This window comes from Canis lupus, chromosome 23, assembly GCF_011100685.1.
Source record: "Canis lupus familiaris isolate Mischka breed German Shepherd chromosome 23, alternate assembly UU_Cfam_GSD_1.0, whole genome shotgun sequence".
NCBI classification, from domain to species: Eukaryota; Metazoa; Chordata; class Mammalia; order Carnivora; family Canidae; genus Canis; species Canis lupus.
In genome coordinates this window covers 49,002,310-49,022,184 of record NC_049244.1, presented here as the reverse complement: position 1 = coordinate 49,022,184, position 19,875 = coordinate 49,002,310, and the positions used below count along the sequence as shown (strand labels likewise).

The 19,875-nt window shown below is 38.4% G+C and overlaps 2 protein-coding genes across 6 annotated transcripts in view; both read left to right on the top strand.

Moving 5' to 3' along the window:
- The window catches only part of GPR149 (G protein-coupled receptor 149), a 65,857-nt gene extending 63,132 nt beyond the window's left edge, over positions 1-2,725 (top strand). Inside the window, exon 4 of the mRNA XM_038571267.1 lies at positions 875-2,725. Coding sequence (XP_038427195.1) covers positions 875-1,450 — 576 coding nt within the window. The 3' untranslated portion in view covers positions 1,451-2,725. The remainder of the gene's footprint in view (positions 1-874) is intronic.
- A 1,400-nt stretch (positions 2,726-4,125) lies between these two features.
- The window catches only part of DHX36 (DEAH-box helicase 36), a 63,751-nt gene continuing 48,001 nt past the window's right edge, over positions 4,126-19,875 (top strand). Inside the window, exons 1-3 of one of the 5 annotated variants that reach the window (XM_038571265.1) lie at positions 4,126-4,204; positions 8,091-8,222; positions 15,786-15,880. In XM_038571265.1, coding sequence (XP_038427193.1) covers positions 15,800-15,880 — 81 coding nt within the window. In that variant the 5' untranslated portion in view covers positions 4,126-4,204; positions 8,091-8,222; positions 15,786-15,799. Of the gene's footprint in view, positions 4,205-8,090; positions 8,223-15,777; positions 15,881-16,068; positions 16,420-19,875 lie in introns of those variants that run through there. The other 4 variants (XM_038571266.1, XM_038571264.1, XM_038571263.1 and 1 more) reach the window with 4 other exon arrangements.

Below are 19,875 nucleotides of genomic sequence, written 5' to 3'. Positions count from 1 at the left end.
TCAGAACATTGCTCTAGGAGTTTGGTATCTTCTGAGACTAACGTAATTGAAAAAGAAAACAAGTCAACTGAAGTAAGAAGGCATGAATCAATAATATAAAATACTGGCTATTATAGGATTTAGTCTGTTTTCTTTCATTTCTTAAGTACTTATCCATGGTGAGTACAGATTTTTAAAAATCTTAACATGTGAAGTCTTAAATATAATATAGAAGGTTCTAACCTTAAGAACATTTTTTGCAGAGATGTGAGGAAGTTCTCTATTATTGGATTTACTTTAGTGACTGTGATTTCTCTGTGAAAAAGCAAGCATGGTGTAGCACAGTTTAGCACAGTCCTGGGACATCTGGTTCCTCTTCTGTATGCTCAAACCTAACAGCTGAAATATACTTCATACTTAATCTGAATCACAGTTTCACAATTATTATTCTCTCTGACATACTAAGCAGGAAGAAAGTGCATTTTGATAACAATCTGCATTTCTTTCAACCTATGCAAACTTTTTAATGTAACAAAAACATAAAAGCAATTCCAGATTGTAAATATGCATTCAATTTTTGGCCCACATTCTGCCTTTGGAAACATCTACTGCTGCGCCCAGCAATACTCAAATTTGCCTTAAACTACAAGAATATGTCCTCTATCTTCAAAAAATAGGTTCCTGGATGTCCTCATTTAGATGTTATATTTGACTAGGAGAAACTGAACTATAGGTTTTAGATGGAAGAATTTAAATCTCATTGATAAACGTTTCTAGGGAAATGCATTTTGGATAAAATGGAAAAACTTTACCACAGTGATAAATAAAATGAATTTCCAAATGGCCTAATTTCAGAAACCAGTTTTCAATAATAACAATTTGTTTTTGTCCCCAGCGTTCTGGTGGTGCCCTGGCCATTCCCTTGTGCGCATTCCAGGGGACCGTGTCTCTCCAAGCGCCTACAGGGAAAACCCTATCTCTATCTACCTATGAGGTAAGTGCAGAAGGACAAAAAATAACCCCAGCCTCCAAGAAAATAGAAGTCTATCGATCCAAAAGTGTTGGCCATGAACCAAACTCAGAAGACACTCCCTCCACATTTGCGGACACCAGCGTGAAAATACACTTGGAAGTTCTCGAAATTTGTGATAATGAAGAAGCCTTGGACACTGTGTCAATCATTAGTAACATCAGCCAGTCCTCGACACAGGTCAGATCTCCATCCCTACGCTACTCAAGGAAAGAAAACAGATTTGTTTCCTGTGATTTAGGGGAAACAGCCTCATACTCTCTCTTTTTACCCACGAGTAATCCTGACGGTGATATCAACATCTCCATTCCGGACACTGTTGAAGCACACAGGCAAAACAGTAAACGGCAGCATCAAGAGAAGGATGGTTACCAGGAGGAAATCCAGTTATTAAATAAAGCTTACAGAAAAAGAGAGGAAGAAAGCAAGGGTAACCAGTGATCATTTGGTCTAATAAAGGCAAGAAGGGAGTCTGTGAGTTCAAACTGCTCAACTAAACATTTTTGTTCTGAGGCTATTTGATTTCCTTTATTTCTTGTTGGTTTACATAAGCATTACAGATTTTGTAGTTAATTGTTTTTAGGCTAAGCAGCTGGAACTTGTGTACACACTTAAGTGCTTTTGATGTATTATCTGTAGATCACACACTGTGGTAATTAAAAGATTTGTTTCTTATCCGATTCCTAAAGCTGTTTTCTAGATTAAATATCAGCCTCATTTACTAAAGTTTTTGCCTTCTGGTCATCCTCAGAGTAAAGAGAAAATTGCAAAAATTCAGTGAATATACTGTTCATATGCTCATGTTTCAACACATAATGCTGGCCTTTACTGCAAGGGGTGAGAAGATATTTTGGGAATGGAAGAAATGTAGCAAAACTCTGAGTTTATTTAAAGAGACTTGCCTACATGTGCCTAGCAAAACAAGCTTATTACAGTTACTGCTTTAGCTTTACACTCATGTCTAGGAAATATATTCTCATGTAAAATGGCAGACTAGCTTCCAACTTTGAAACATGCATGCCTGTAGTCTGTAAATAATTGTTTCCTTCATTTCTATAAAGTACAAATTGCTTACTAAATGTTTTTCTTCCTTTCACTCTTAAATGTATTTTCCTTTCATCTTTTCATTATGTCAAGACTGCCCTTGACACAAAATGCTGTGTGTTACAAGTGGAATTAGTAATCCATCACTCAAACATTACTGGAAAAAGGTTGTAAATGTACACATTATCATTTCTAGAATTGTTTTATTTAAGCAGAAATTTGGGAAAAACACTGCCAGATTAAGTTCTGTGAGGTATACTCAGCTAGATTAACAAACTTCTGGGTAAAGTAGAGGAAAATCCACTAAGTAAAAAAATAAAAGTGTGTTTCTAAAGCTGCAGATTTGGCAAATTTTCTCGGCCATTCTTGAAGTACAGAAAATTTTAGTACAAATATTGTTCTAACTTTAGGTGCTTTTGAGTTTTTTTTTTCTCAAAGATATGTATATCTCAAGCAAATTCAATATATTTTATTAAATGAGTGTAAGGTATACATTTCAAGACTAATTTTAAAAGTAGTTATGCAATGTTTGCAAATGTTATATTGCATAAAACAGGAATCACCTTGTCAGAATATTAGCAATGTATATTTCAAAAATTACAAATTGATTTTACTTCAAAATGCTTTATTCTGATCTTCCTTTAAACATACATTAAATGCATTACTGAAATATTTATTTTCCAAGGTTATTGAGTTGACATTTTACATGGTATCTGATTTTGTGTGCCTCACTCACATATCTTATTTACTATTACTATTTATTACTATTATTTACTATTACTATTTATTACTTATTTACTATCTTATTCACCTCACTCACATATCTTATTTACTATTTACAGATGGGGTTATTATTTTTTTAATAATTTACTTTGGTTTCTATTTTATTATACTGAGTCAGAATTCTAAATTACTTGACATGAACTTTCAGAATGTTTCATCTTCAGAAGACTTTTTTTTTTTTTTTTTTTGCCAAAAAGAACTTATTTTCAAAGTAATTATCTCAATGGACTTTATCTTTCATTTAATCTCTCAATAGCTCATCTTCTAAACTTCGGAAACAAAGGTAATGCCATTAATAAAGTTTGTAAAGCAAGACTCAAATAATGCATAACATATAAGTTCAAATTCAAACATATTATCATGACAAATTTATTTAAAAAGACTTTTTATATCCTTAAAATTGAGGGCTACTTTATTTTATTTTATTTTTTAAGATTTATTTATTTAGTTTAGAAAGAGATAGAGAGACTCGGGGGGGGGGGCTGGAACGGCAGAGGGAGAGAGAGAATCCTGCAGCAGACTCCCCACTGAGCGCAGAACCCAACTCTGCTCTAAGCTGGGCTTGATCCCAGAACCCTAAGATCATGAGTTGAAATCAAGAGTCAGCTGCTTAACTGACTGAGCCACTTAGATGCCCCATAATGGAGGGCTATTTTACCATAATGACAGATGGCTAGACAAATCAAATATTATAGATTAATAGCATTGAATGCCTGTTTTAAAAGTTGAAAAAAATAAAGATAAAAGTTGAATATTCTAATAGTGCTTTGATATATTAAATTAGGTGTATAGTTTTACAAAAGAGAAAGGTGATTTTTGTTGCCTTAAAGTACAGTTTTTGGCAGCAAGGAAATTAGAAACAGAATCATAATAAAAGTGAAGAAAATAATAAAGATTTAAACAGAAACAAATCCTTTATAATTGCTACAGCTCTTCAATGCATAGGAGAAGATGATGGAAATCAAGATCTAAAGAGCACAAGAACTCAACTGGAAGACAGTAATACTCCTTTTCCCTCTTATGCATTATTTTCTTTTCATTGGACTTGGGCCTATGCTGAGAGAACTGGAAAAAACAAAACAAAAAAACTAGGATATTTCCATTTAAGTGCCCTTAGCTATTAACTATACACTAGATACACGTAAAAGTTTTGCTGTATTAGGGGCACCTGAATGGTCCAGTCAGTTAAGTGTCTGCCTTCAGCTCAGGTCATGATCTCAAGGTTCTGGGATTGAGCCCCATGTGGTCATTGTGTCGTCATCATCATCGTCATCCAATCCAATTGTAGTTGAAGCTATAAGAAAAATCTACAGGGGCTACGACTAAGCATGAATGGCTCCTCTCAATCCTTGTTAAGAAAGAGTAAGGGTATGTAAGCTACATCAGTATAAAGTCTACTTACTATTTAAAGTGATTATGATTGTTAAAATGTGTTTCTGGTATAGGAAATACCTTTATAGATATCCTATGCTGTATTTAAATACCTTACCCTGTTAGGCTTTATTAGTAGTACTATACTCTGCATAATTTATTTTCTCTATAAACTGATCAATCTGAAGACAAAAACTATTACCTAATAAAAATATCACCATCTGGTGGTGACTTCTACAAACTGAAAAGACATAATACCTAAGACTCCCAGTTAATATAAACATGGATATAATCTCAAAGAATTGTGATTGGCAGAGGCAACCATTTTGAAATCCACAGCATTATTCAGAATATAAAAACCATTTGGTTATACATTATTTGGAAGCTTTTCTCAACACGGTTCTTTAATATTGGATTTTATCAGATTTTCTCTTAATTTCTCATTCTATTCAGTTACTTTCATTCATTTATTCATTATAACATTTAATGAAAGCCTACTATATGCTAGAAATTGTTCCAGGTACTTAGGATTATGGATGTGAACAAAAACAAAACACACACACAAATATACATTATATATGTATAATGTATATACATAATGAGTTTGAGCCAAGTGCAAATTTAGAGAATACAATCCATACAAGACTTCCTTCACTTTTTTTTTTTAAAGATTTTATTTATTTGTTTATGAGAGAATGAGAGACAGAGAGAGAGGCAGAGACACAGGCAGAGGGAGAAGCAGGCTCTCTGTGGGGAGCCTGATGCAGGACTCGATCCCAGGACCCCGGGATCATGGCCCGAGCCTAAGGCAGATGCTCAACCACTGAGCCATGCAGTGCCCTGACTTCCTTCACTTCTGACACTAATTACAAGTTTGGGATATCCCCCAAACCATGATCAGTTTCAATAATTCACTAGAAGGACCCACAAAAGTCACAGAAATCTGTTTTCTTACTTACAGTGCATTACAGGGAAAGGATACAGATTAAAATGAGCCAAGAGAAGAAGCACATACAACAGAGTCCAGAAAAAGTCTATACATGTGGAGCTTCTGTTGTCTGCTCCCCATGAAGTCTTAGACAGCATTACTTTCCCAGCCATCAGTGTAAGACAGCATACAGGGAATATTGCCAAGAAGAAAAGCTCATTTGAAACTTGGTGTCTTTACTGGGGCTCCATCATGGTAGGAGCAGAGGCAAGCAATGGTTGACTGCTCACCTGATTGATTTCCAGCTCCTCAAGAAGTCAAGCTCTTTAGGAATGATGCAAAGTCCCACCTGAAATCACACGTTACTATTTAGCTGATCCACCACGCCAAAGTCACTCGTATAAAGCGTGATGTTCCAACCTCCTCAAAGGGGAGAGACCTCTCTTTGGATGGGGTTAAGTTCCACACTACACATTTGCATACCATACACGTGTACATGTATATATCTCAGGTAATGCTAAATGTATTGACAGAAAGTAGGTACCAGAGGTAATAAAAATGGTAAGAAAAATAACAGGACAATGATGGAAGGAGTGCTTTTTCAAATACTTCAGCTAGGAAAGGCTTCACTGATAAGGCAATATTTCATCAGTCAAATACAGTGATGAAACATGCTATGTGTTTAGGGAAATCATAGTTCTAGCAAAGGGAACATCAAGTTTCCAGAAGTGAGAGTATGCCTTTTGTATTTTGTGAAACCACTGAGGAGGTCAATGTAAATGCAAATGAGTAAGAAAGACAAATAGTGATTGGAAATAAAACCAGATAAGGGCAGGGAGGGACAGTTCATTAGGGCCTTGCAGACCAGGTACCTGTGGACTTTGAATCTAATTCTAAATGAGGTGGGAAGTGATTGGAGGGTTCTGAGCAAAGGAGTGACATATTTGAATACAAAATTACTGTCTTTAGTTGTCAAGGAGAAAAGACTATACAAGTAGAAACATGATTACGGAAGAAACAGGAGGAAATATTTTAGTAGTTTGGGTTGAGATATTTGCTAGGATTAGGGTTTAGCAGTGGAGATGGTGATGGTATTGTATTCTGAGTCAATAAATAGGAAGGATTTCCTTGGTAAATAAATAAATTACAAACTTCTTATACGTTTTTCTATGGAGCCTGTAGCTTGAGAGAAAAAAATTACCTCTGGCGTCTATTTTCTGTTACTACTTTGGAAAATCCCAATGTTTCTAATGTCCTCGATTTTTCAGAGGCTAGAAGCCTGAAAACTCTATTTTCCAGTCTTTCTTGCTGGCAAGTTTTCAGGTTTAGGACCTGCCAAAGAGAGGTATTTGTGCAAGATTTGGTAGAGTTGAAGAAAAGCAGCGGCAGTTAAATGAATGTTCCTTACTAGTTGAGCTTCTTCCTTTAAGATACGGTTCAGGGTTTAGGCTCTTTCTATCTTGTAGGTCCAACTTTTCATGATCATTATCCTTTTTATGATCATTATCCTCATTTACAGTAAGCTGGCAGGAGGGGAAAGGGCATGGAGGATCCTACAAGGACACTTCCAGGGATGGCCTGTAAGAACAGCACCTCAGTCACTGCAGCTTTTGCTATGGTGGAGACATACAGCCATTCCTAACTTCAACAGAGACTGGGAAAAATATCTATTTGTGCATAGGAAGAAGACACCTAAATTTGGTGAACGGCTAGCTAGCCAGTCTGTGCCACAGGCTATGACCCCTCACTAGACAATCACACGCCAAACTATAATACAATGTAAATAGTGCCTCCCCCCTGGTGTCATGAGATGCAGAGATACTGCATACCACAATCCAAGAATGGCACCTCTTCCCAAGGTTTGAGTTATTTGGTCTTGATTCTAGAACAGATTATATTGGTCCAAACCCTAGGTCAGTTTGTTTATATGATCTTTTTTCCAACTTAAGATACAAAGAAAATCATGTTTGTATGTCTTTCCTACAGTCTTGGGATCTCCATTTTAAAATGTATAAAGAACATATGTACATTCACATATACAAAAAAAAAAAAAAAAACAAAAACATGTTCTTCTCAAGAACAAGCAGGAACTTCCTGCCATGGGGCAATCAAAATCCAAATACAAAATGACCACAATGACAATCTTTTGCAATATTATGCAAAACAATTTAAATTCTTGGATTCACGTGATCTTGAAACACTTCATTACAGAGGAGAATGTTTACCTTCATATAAGCATAGTTTCACTGAGTAATTTTTTCAGAAAAAAAAATATCTCAGAAGCAAATTTTAGTTTCTATCCACTTGACAGAAATACAATTACCAAAAGCTTTAAAATATGAGGGTCAAAAAATAGTAGGGTTGAGACAAATCCATAGTCATTTGGTTATAGTAGTAAGATATACCTACTTGCTTAATAGAAGCTTTAAGACTTTGTATTTTCATTATTAGAAGAAAATTAAATGATTTTAAAATTTGTTTCTTAGTACTCATTCATAAAATTTTTTTCTAAATTCCGAAATTGCTTACATTGGACAGAGAAAAATCGACCAATTTAATGAAATTATGTGGTTTTCAAGGGAAAGTATGCTATGTAAGACACTCAAGATCTTTAACATGGATCCTAGAATCCATTTTTTTTCCTTTCATGAGAAACAGATGGAATTAGCAGACATTGACAATAATTCATAGTTACAATGACAAAATGTCTGGTTTGCCTGGAATAGTCCCAATTTACAATTGTTTCCTTAACATAATTTATAATGTCCTCTTTAACTTTTACAGAATTGCACAATAATTTACACACTCACTCTAGAGTTGTGAAGCAAGATATACCTTATCTGTATGTTTTTTTCCCCAAATACAGGATACCTATAGTAAATAAAAAGGAAACTAGGTAATGCCTATAAATTTCCTGCTAAAAGTACTCATTTGTTTTTTATTTTTCTATTACAGAATTTTAAAAATTCTCTTTCAGTATTTTGAGTGAAATAAGAAAATAATGATTGTATATCATCAAGACCTACCTTTAAAGAAGGTAATAAAAGGGGGACAAGTACATCATGCCTTCAGAAATTTAGCTTAAAGGTGAGGACATCCCCACTCCTACTGCTAACTGTAAAATACCCCAAGTCACAAAGAAAGCAGTGCCTTCTTGAGCCACTGAATGTTTGGACAATTAAATTAAAAGAGGAGGCTGAAAACAGATATATCTTCATTTGATAGAGAATAAAGGGACAGAAAATTCTCTGATTGATTCTGCCTCTTATTGAAATATTTACAGTTCACTGCAATTAAAAGCATCAAAGGTATGCTCTGGACCAGAGCGTGTTATGTTAACTTTTCTTCCGCAAATTTCTCTACTCTTCATCCTACTCTCTGCACCAAAAGCCTGACTTGAACCAAACCATGGCAACAGACAGAAGCAAATGTTCTCTGCTTCCTGCTAGGTTTGGCCACTGGGGACTTCCAGCAAGAGACAAGAAACAAGGAAGAGAGTGAGGTCAGGGTATTTATTCCTCTTTCCCTGAAAAATTACCTTGGACAGGATCTTACCCTTTATCAGCAGTCACTGATTCTTGTAGAAAGCTGACTCTGCCACTTTGTTTCCGGAGGCTGGTACTCCCTTTCTTCATCCACTTGGGCCTAGAAATAGTAACATCTCTATTACTACTAACTCCAGCTTAACGAAATCTTCTATAGTCCCTTTAAAAGATCTTTTGTCCCTGCATATATACTTTAAATATGTATATGTACAAATGTCCCCTGAATAATGAATTACCCTGTTTTAAGATTGCCATCTATTTTCTTTCTTTTTTTCAGAATTTTATTCATTAATTTATGAGCAACACAGAGACACAGGCAGAGGGAGAAGCAGGCTCCATGCAAGGAGCCTGATGTGGGACTCGATCCCTAGACTCCAGGATCACGCCCTGGGCTGAAGGCAGGCTCCAAACCACTGAGCCATCCAGGGATCCCCAAGATTGCCATCTATTTTCTATAGAGACTCTAAATGACATATCCACCATCTATAACAGTTCAAGTGTGTTAAGTGTGTTCCACTTCAGCTGTACAGAGGAAAGAGCACTGGGCTAGGAATCAGAAGGCTTAGTTTCAATCTCTGATTCTAATTCTGACTCTACTACTGTGTGATCTACACTCAAATTCTCTAGAGCTCAGTTATTCTCAAGTGGATGTTAGAAAGATTAGGGATGAGGAGAGCCCAGGCAGATATGATTACCTGTAAAAACTCTTAGTCATACCATTATTTATAAAGTTTTAAAATACTAAATGAAAGTTAAGAATCTGCAACTTCTCGGTGTTATATAAAAACCCTACTATGACGAACATATGATTCTCTTCTACATTCAAGAAGAATACCCTTGGTGGATCTGGGTAAGACACAGGTTTGGTGTTCATTGATCAAGAGACCTCAGCGTTTACCAGTTTTAGAAAGAAAACCAGGACAAAATCCTGACTTGTCCAAAAGATTCTGCGAAGGTCAGAGAAGCAAGGAAACTGGTGATGGGAGCTGATGAAATTGGCATAAAGGAAGACAGATCAATTTGAGATAACAAAAAAGTAAAATCTCCCAGAATTCCAGGGGAATGCAGGAATTCAATAATTAACTTTTTCTTTAGCACAAATGCTGGATACACTAAAAAACTATAACCAGAGATTTTTAAAAATTATTTCAAAATATGGTGTGCTTTCAGATCTGTAAGCAGGAAATGTGAAAGCTGAGATGAAGGAGGGAGGTCAAAATTCAAACACATCTTCCCTCTCCTTCCCCCACCTAACCCATATTCTCTCACACGAATAAGACTTCCTTGTTCTTCTACTTTCTATGTATCAGGGATTTTCATTCCTTCATATCATCTTTCCTAAGCCTTTCACACTCTCTCCTCTCTGGAGTTATAACTGAAATGTCCGCTGGGGGACATGATTTAGAGGGGAGAGAACCAAAAATAGGTTGATTATTTCAAAAGTGTCTCTGATAATAGATAAATGAGATTTCAGTGATTGAAAATGGAAGCTTTATAAAGCAAGGAAGAATGAATAATGAATGCTGCTGACACCTAGCTTTTTTCTGACATTCACAAGAATATGTTACTTCTTATGAAATATATCAGGTACAATGGTATCCTTGCCTTGGGTAGGTCTCATTCTTTTTAGTCCTTCCATCCCTGAGTTTCTTACTCTACCTGTAATAAAATAAAAAGAAGCCATAGAGAAAAAAAAATATGGCTATTCATAGTATCTGACGTTTAATAAGCACTCAATAAATGTTACTTATAGTATTATCATTCTTTTTCCTACTTCTAGTTGTCATATGGATAATAGCAGATGTGTCTGTCATACAACATAAGTCTGTAAAACTGTCAAAACGGTGGTGCAACATGGTTTGAAGAGGGCCTAAGTTAGCACGTACAGCAAACTGCATCTTGTGAAGATGGACACAATATCTCTCATCCCACATGCTCTTCTCCCATCATGTGATGAGGTCTAACCGCCCTTAAACCTGGGTGGACATCTATAACCATCTCAACTAGTAACTCGTTGCTATAGGACTTCTGAGGTTAGTTACTAAAAATGTCACGTACTTCCACCTTGTTCTGTGACAACTGCTCTTGAACCAGGCTGTCGTACTGTGAGGAGACTAAAACTAGGCCACACAGAGAAACTAAATGGAGAGGCTAAACTAAGTGTTCCAGCCCATAGCCAGCTACAGTTCCAGAAAAAAACCAGGATCGATGGCCACCTCTTTCAATGAAGAGGCCTCCAAATGATTCCAGCCCCCAGCTACCAAGTCTTCCCCTAAGAGAGGGGGAAGAAAGAGAGAAAAAGGCCTAATATAAGAATTTCATAATTACCTGAAATAAGGAAAATTAACTATCAATTTTAAGACGTTTCTGCCATTATTGCCTAGCAAGAAGGGAATTTAGACATTAGATCAGTAATAAAAAATTATGATAATAATGAAACCTTACATTTTGTCTACGTGAGTTGTGTTTCAAGTAAATTTATAATTTTACTATAATTGTTATAGTCAGGAAATGTTCTCCACAAATTTTCTTTCAAGGTAACTAAAATTTCCCAATTTGAGTTCCAAAATTTTATGTGACAAGATACTCTGAGTTATTTATTAATCCTCTTGTATTTTTCCTGATTTCAAAAGAGCCATTTCCTCCATGTCCCCTACCCCACCCCAAAACAGCCAGATTTTTATATATCTAGGATTACTCTTATCAGCATGGTCCCTTCTTTATGTCACCAGGAATAGGTAAGGGTCCATTAACGATTCCATTTTCCAAGAGGAACACTAAAAAGAATTTTCACCCAGTCCCTCAAGAATATGAGATCCATGAAAAAATTATGCTAAAGTTGTTTCATGGGGTTGGGGTAACGAAAATGGAGAATAAGAGATTCCCTAAGACTGGGAAATCTGTGGTTGGTTTCCCATAGTGGTGTGGTCTTGTGTGGCTCACCCTTGCTGCATTTTAGAAGTGGCTGGATTGGGAGGCCCATGCCTGTAGGCCTAGAGACCAAGCGCAGTGGGTTTAAAAGCAATGGTTCTGCATTCTGTGCCCAGCCCATGATCAGTGGAGACCACATTTATGAAAGACATCTTTTGGCCTGCCCAGAGCACAGGACAAAGCAGAGCATCAGAAAGAGTGACAATGGCAATTACAATGAGCCAGTCAATCCTTTTGCTTTCTGTCATTAGGAAACTTAAGAATTCTTGCAGATTCTAAGCAAAGCAGAAACACACACACACACACACACACACACACACACACACACACTAACGAAAGTACTAACTGGTAACTTTTCTTCCCACTAATATCTTTGTGGTCTTTGCTTAGAAATCTTCCTTTTGCCCAGATTTTTACTACAGGGTCATTTGTTCCAAAGTGTCTGCCTAAAGCAATAGCCTCAAGCAATACCGTATTACTTCGTGCTGAAGAAGTTAGGAAAAATCAGTAATTTTAAATTTATAACTGAGATTCTGTTTAGGACCAACAAACATGAGGTGAAGAGAAATCATAGAATTTATCAGGAAATAGAGATAACACTACCTTTCTCTGGGGTTATCATTGGATCATGTGAAATCTGGAATAGATTACTTTTCTATTGCTGCCATAAGAAATTACCAGAAACTCAGAGTCTTAATTAGCACAAATATACTACCCTACAATTCTATAGCATAGACGCTTTGATAAGGGTCCTCTCTAGGCTAAAATCTAGGGGTTGGTAGGGTGTGTTCCTTTCTGGAGGCTCTAAAGGAGAATCCATTTCCTTCTCCAGCTCTGGATGTTGCCTGAATTCCATGACTTGTGGCCCCCTTCCTCCAACTTTAAAGTCAGCAGCAGTTGCCTGAGTCCTATCCCATCACTATGAAATTCTCTTCTGCCTCTTTTTTCCACTTTGAAGGATGCTTTTCATCACATAGAGCTCATCCAGATAATCTAGGATCATCTCCCCATTTTAAGGTCAGCTGATTAGCACCCTTAATTTCCCTCGGTCACGTAATTTAACATATTCATCATTCTAGGGATTAGGATATGGACATCTATGGCGGTCATTATTTTGCTGACCACAAATGTGAATTGCCTAGACCAATATTTAGCAAATGGTAGGCAACAAATAAATGCTAGTTTTCTTCCCCAGTTACTATTAGTCTTATTATTCCATTAGTCTGTTCAGTCTGTCCTAATAAAACACTACATATTTTAGTGGTATTACACTACTTTATTGGTCTAATAAATAAACACTATTAATGAATAAATAAGTACCATCTATTTATGCTATTTTTCTGTCTTAAATAACAAATTTCTTATAGTTCTGGAGGCTGGGAAGTCTAAGATCAAGGTGCTGGCAGATTTGGTTCCTGGCGAGAGCACCCTTCCTGGCTTATAGACAGCCTCTTTGTCCACCCAGGGTCTTTCTTCTGAGGAAAGAGAGAAGGACTCTCTGATATCTTTTCTTATAAGGACACTAATCCTGTAATATTAGAGCCCCAATGTGATGACCTCATTTATTTGTTTCCTTAGAGGTCCCATGTCCAAATACAGCTACCCTGAGGGTTAGGTCTTCAACAGAAATTTTGAGGAGACCCATTCAGTTCATAACACTCTCACCTAACAATCCACATTATTTCCTTCGAATTTTGCCCCGACCATCCCCAATAAGCCTACTCAATCTTACCTGTTGAATAATTAACATATTTGTCATATCAGGTATGTCCAGTGAATTTCAATACATTTATTGGAACTATTCATTCCTATAGTCTTAATCTTATTTGTCAAGGACTAACCAAAATATATCTCAGTCTGCTCTCTCTGTGCTTTTAACTCACATCATCAACCACTATCTAGACATCTCAATTTTTTTGTTTCACGGGCTCTTCAAACTCCACATGTATTATTTAAATGCATTAACTCAACCCTTCCCCAATTAAAAAAAAAAAAAACCCTCCTCATCTGTGTTCTTCATCTCTGGTTATGGTATCTCTTTATTTGGTAGTCAATCAAATCTTAAACTCAAGAGTTATCTGATGCTTTCCTCTATTGTCCACGTTCAGTGAAACATCAAATCTGACATTTTTTTATCAGTCAGTATCTCTTAATTCTAGTTCTTTCCATATGTCATCTTGCCTCTCCTAAACCAGAGCCTTTTAACTAGCCTCTCCATATCCACTCTTGCATCCTCCATTCCTTTCTCCTCAAAATAGCCAAAAAAAATCACTCTCCTGCCTAAAGTTTACTGCTGTTCTCTATGTGGCATATAAGGTCTCCATGATTAGGCTTTTTTCTACCTCTTTGGTCTTCTCCAACAGTGTTGACATTTAAGGGTAGACTTTCCTCACTCTCCAATATCTTCTTATTTCTCTTCTTATACATTGTTCCTTCCACCGCTAAGCATCTCTCTCCCCTCCCGCTTAGTTTGGCTAAAGTCTCCCTCGCTCAAAAGTCACTGCTTAATCTCTCATTCTTTAAGAAAGACTTACCTGACATCAAAATCAAATTATTTTGCCATAACCTCTTATGGCTGTTGGGAAAGAAAATTGTTTCCTCCCCAATCTTAGGTTTATTTTTGGGGCCTGCAAATTAAACCAAGAAGAGACAGATTAGCAAAAGAAGGGGCAGATTTAATCACATACCTGTGGGACTTCACATAAAAATGTGATTCAAGGAGATGGTTGGAACTTGGGGCTGATCTACTGTCTTAATAGGGGAAGGGGAGGAGGAGAAAAGTACTCATGGGAAAACGACTTCTAGGAAGGAAAAATGGGCTCTTATGAGCATAGATGGAATATACAATAGTTTTGTGACAATTCCTGCTCAGGTGTGATGCTGATTTCTAGTCTCCAGAGATAAGAGTCAATCTTGCAAGCTCTCAGGGGAAGGGATTTATGATGATGGAATTCTTTTGGGAGGCTCTGCTTTTAGGCAGTTAAAACATTTCAGGAACTCAAATGTCTCTGCTCAAAATAATTTGTATGCTACAGGGGTGTAGTCTGGACCCCTTCAGAGCATACAGTATCTTCCTTTCTTTGCTCGTCGCACAATCACTTCTTTGGCCTTTACTGTCTCGAGAGCATAAACAAATGAAAGCTGATGCCACATTTGTCTTGTTCAGTATCCCTGGCACCTTTAATTTAAACCTGTTAAAAATATGTCAAATGAACTGGATGTCCTCTGGTGAATATCTGGGCCTATGTGGCCCAGTCGCTTGATTTATTCAAGAAGAGTTTGTGCTCAACACAAAGTGACCTGGTCAACCAACCGTACATGGCTTCACAGGAACATGTGAATCTTCGGCTGCCTTTTTATTCAAATTTCCTAAGAGTTTCTGTACTGATTTTTGGCATCCACGCTCCTTGTTATGCTGTTGGATAAAGGCAATAAATAATGACAGCTCTGTAAGAGATGCAGGGACAGTCTTATACTTATTTGAAACAAGTGTCGAACTGTTTTCAAGATGCAGCTACCCCCCCCCAAAATATATATATATGGTGAGCTCATTTTTTTTGGGGGATAGCTACATAAAAATATATATGGTGAGCTCATTTTTTGGGGGGTAGCTACATAAAAATATATATATGGTGAGCTCTTTTTTGGGGAGGGTAGCTATAGAAAATAAATATATATATGGTGAACTCATTTTTTTGGGGGGTAGCTACAAATATATATATATATATGGTGAGCTCATTTTTTGGGGGTAGCTACATTAAAAAATATATATATGGTGAGCTCATTTTTTTGAGAGGGTAGGTACATAAGAAATATATATATGGTGAGTTCTTTTTTTTGGGGGGTAACTACATAAAAAATATATATGGTGAGCTCATTTTTGGGGGGTAGCTACAAAAAATATATATATGGTGAGCTCATTTTGGGGGGATAGCTACATAAAAAAATATATATGGGGAGCTCATTTTTTGGGGGGTAGCTACATAAAAGGAATATATATATGGTGAGCTCATTTTGGGGGGGTAGCTACATAAAAAAATATATATGGTGAGCTCATTTTTTGGGGGGCAGCTACATTAAAGAATATATATATGGTGAGCTCATTTTGGGGGGGTAGCTACATAAAAATATATATTTGGTGAGCTCATTTTTTTTTTCTTTTGGAGACTTTTAGGAGAAAGTGGAACCATGCACAGGTTGTCTCATGGTGTCAAGAGATGTCTTACTGTCCAGCGCCTCGTTGGAAGCAAACTGCAGACTTCACTACGGGTAATAAAGTACAAAGCGAACCCCACTTCCTCACACGCTGCGCGTCGGTAAAGGGCACCTGCGAGGCTGGGCAGGTGCAGAGGCAGACACCTGGGGACGCACGCGCCGTCGCCCGAGCCACCTCGCGGGCCACCGCGGCCGCCCGCCCGCCCGTGACGTCACCGGAAGTGGGTGCTGTGACGCCCCGACGGCCCTCCCACTCGCGCCGGGCGCCGGAAGCAAAGCGGAAGTGGACGTGCACCCGCTTCCGGGCCCGGGCGCCATTTCTAGCGGCTGCAGGTTCTCACGAGTTGCGGTCGGCTGGGACCATGAGCTACGATTACCACCAGAGCTGGGGCCGGGATGGCGGGCCCCGCAGCTCCGGCGGCGGCTACGGAGGAGGCCACGGAGGGAGCCGAGGCCCCGGCGGCGGCGGAGGCGGCGGCGGCGGCGGTCGAGGCGGCCGAGGCCGACACCCCGGGCACCTGAAGGGCCGCGAGATCGGCCTGTGGTACGCGAAGAAGCAGGGTCAGAAGAACAAGGAAGCGGAGAGGCAGGAGGTAACCCTGAGACTCGGTCGCGCACACGGGGGCACGGGGCCGACTCTGGGCCCCCCGCCCCCCCCGCCCCTGGCTTCCGGTTGCTTTGTGGTTTCTGCGCCTGCGCCGAGGTGCCGGCGGGGACTTCCGGTGCGGAGGCTGCGCGGTGGGAGCTGCACCGCGGGAGCTGCGGCCCGCACCGCGGCCTCCTCCATCATCGGTTTGCGCAGAATCAAAGCTGCCAAAGCGCCGTTGGCACTTGTAGGTCGTTGAGGAAAAAATGGTCCAGCTTTCATTCACGTTTATCAAAATAACCACAAATCCAGGGCTTTTGTGTTCTGTCCTGTCTGTCTGTCTTTATGTTGGGCGGGGGGAGTTCCGGTTCATCAGCAAGTTCCTCTTTGGGCATCAAACTTAGGATCCTAGAAAAAAGAAAAAAAAAAAAAAAAAAAAAAGGAAGAAATTCCAAATTCCAAAAGATGTTTTGATTTAGTCTCTTCAGGCTTTGTATCGAAGATCTGTAGCGAGGGAAGCATAAGTGTCTTTGAAAAAAGAAAATTTTTTTTTCTTTGTTAAACAGAAGCTTTCTTACCAGGAGTGGAAAGCTTTTTAGTGACTTCTTTAGAAGCACCTTTCGTATTAGACACAGAATGTATGCAATTAAATCCTCGCTTAGGCTTCTGTTTCTTTATTTAAAGATTTATTTATATATTCGTGAGAGGCACAGACTGAGAGAAGAGAGGGGCAGAGACACAGGCAGAGGGAGAAGCAGGCTCCACGCAGGGAGCCCGACGTGAGACTCGATCCCGGGACCCCGGGGTCACGACCTGAGCCGAAGGCAGGTGCCCAGCCTCAAGCTGAGCCACCCAGGCGTCTCTATTTCTTTGTCTTTGACCCGTGTCATTTTTATCCAAGTGTTTTTGTTTTTGTTTTTAGATTTATTTAGACAGAGAGAGGCAGAGACACAGGCAGAGGGAGAAGCAGGCTCCCTGCAGGGAGCCCGACGTGAGACTCGATCCCGGGTCTCCAGGATCACACCCCGGGCCGAAGGCAGGCGCTTAACCGCTGAGCCCCCCGGGCTGCCCTCCAAGTGTGTTTTTGATATCATCCATCTATCTTCACACCTTATCACATTCTTCTCTTAAAGAAAAAAAGTGTGTGTGTGTGTGTATTTGTGAGCCCAAATTTGTTCATTGGATGAACTTTTTTTTTTAAAATGAAGCTCATCTAAGTCATCTTGAAATTGGAAGAATCATTGGCTGATTGCTGTAACTAGAAAGTTAAAACGGGCTCACATTTTATTTAGCCCATTTCCCACATGATGTGATGGGGATCTGAAGAAATTAGACATTGCCTGGGAAAATAAGACGTAAACAGATGAAAAATTTGATCAGGAAAAGTCGTTCATTGTTAATTCCATCTAAAGCTAGTTGTGTGATGGATCATTGTGAATGGAACTCTGGATTTCTACCCTCTCCTCAAACCTTCTTTATTTTAGTAAATGTTACTATGATTTGTTTACTTAAAAGGCCAAAATTGGATTTATCTTTGTTATTTCTCTTTCATTTTAGCAAAATCTGCCAGCTTTGCCTTCTTAATATATCCCAAATCCAACCTCTTGTCTCCACAGCAGTTACCATAGATCAAGCCATTATTTTGTTCTAAGAAATCTTCTAGCTTCCACTCCTGTTTTCTACTGAATCTGTCCTTTGCAGAACCATTTGTGGTGCTTTCAAAAGCAAAAATTAGATCATCTCATTCTCTAACTCACAACCTGAGATTAGAAGCCAGATCACTTCTGAGTTGAATACATTTCACTTGGATCCTAACATGTTTTACAGGAAACCTTGGTAATATAGCTTCAGTATACCAGGTTTCCTTCTTCATGTACTGAGCCTGTGTCCCCAATCTGATGTAATTACAGCTTTTGTAGATATACTTCCAGTTTTTTTTTTTTTTTTTTTTTAAAGATTTTATTTATTTATTCATGATAGTCACAGAGAGAGAGAGAGAGGCAGAGAGACACAGGCAGAGGGAGAAGCAGGCTCCATGCACCGGGAGCCTGATGTGGGATTCGATCCCGGGTCTCCAGGATCGCGCCCTGGGCCAAAGGCAGGCGCCAAACCGCTGCGCCACCCAGGGATCCCGATATACTTCCAGTTTTGCTTTTTATTACAGGTCTCAGACCATTCTCTCTGAAATGCATCTCCATCTTAATCTAAATAAGACCATTTGTCAATGATTGGCTCACTTTTTTTTTTTTTTTTTAGCCACCTTCAGCCCATGTGATTGCTTCCCAGTCAATTTCCTTAGCTTCAGTTACTTTTTAATTAATTCCTTTGTTTGCCAAGCTATTGCTTTCTAAGGATGTGTCCTTTTCCTTCCAACTTTCATTTCTTTTTCCTTTTTTTTTTTTTTAAATTGAGGATCTGATATATCTGAGACACAGCCTTAAGCACTGTGTTAATAGAATGTAGTCATTACCTTACAGAAATTGTGGTGTGTTAGGGGCTGTTAGAGGGATAGAATATAATGTTAAAGTATTAAAATGAGAATGTGGGCCATTCCCTAACTCAAACTAAGAAGATTCTAGGTTTTCCAAAGATGTAACCCTTAAGCAGAAAGTTGAAAGATAGCAAAATGTGGGTGTGTTTGGAATTGAGGGATTTGGAAAGGGATTTTCAGGCAGAGGCAGCAGCATGTGCCACAGTTTAGAGGTTAAGAGGAACATATTCATATTCTTGAATATTCCATATTCAAGAGGAACCAATAGAGCATGGGGGTGGCGTGTCCTGAGATGAAGGTAGAGCAGTGACTTTCAAAATGTTGACTGCTTCCCACGAAAAGGAGTATATATTAATTTGCAGCCCAGTACACACATGCATATAATTGAACCAAATCTTCATGAAATAATACTTAATTATCTGTATGTTGGTCAGGGTGTGTTGTTGGTACCTGTTTTGCTCTTTTTATTAATACTGGTCATGATCTTGTAATTCTAAAATTACAATATGAAAAGCCTAAGAGTAGAAAAATAAGCAGAGCCTTGAAATTCATTAACTTTTCCCTAAGAGCTCTTATAACCCATTAAATCATTTGAAACAAAAAAAATTAAATGATTGAATTTGTGTTTAAATTCATTCTGGCAGCAGTATAGAGAAAGAGTTGATAAGAGACAATCCTGGGGCAGTTGAGTAGCCTTTGCATAATTAAAGTGAGGAATGATAGCTTGAATTAGGACATTGGGAGAGAGATGGAGGAAAGTGGACAGGTTAAAGTGATTTAGTGCTTTTATCTGGAGGCAGGGAAAACCAGGTATTAATAAATGGAATGTTTGTGGCTATATAAGGAACAGACTTGATGAAGGAAGATGATGGAACTCAGCTTAAGGAGAGTTTGATTTTTGTTATAGGGCATAAAAAGAAGGATTTCTGGGCGCCTGTGTGGCTCAGTTGGTTAAGCATCCGACTCGATTTT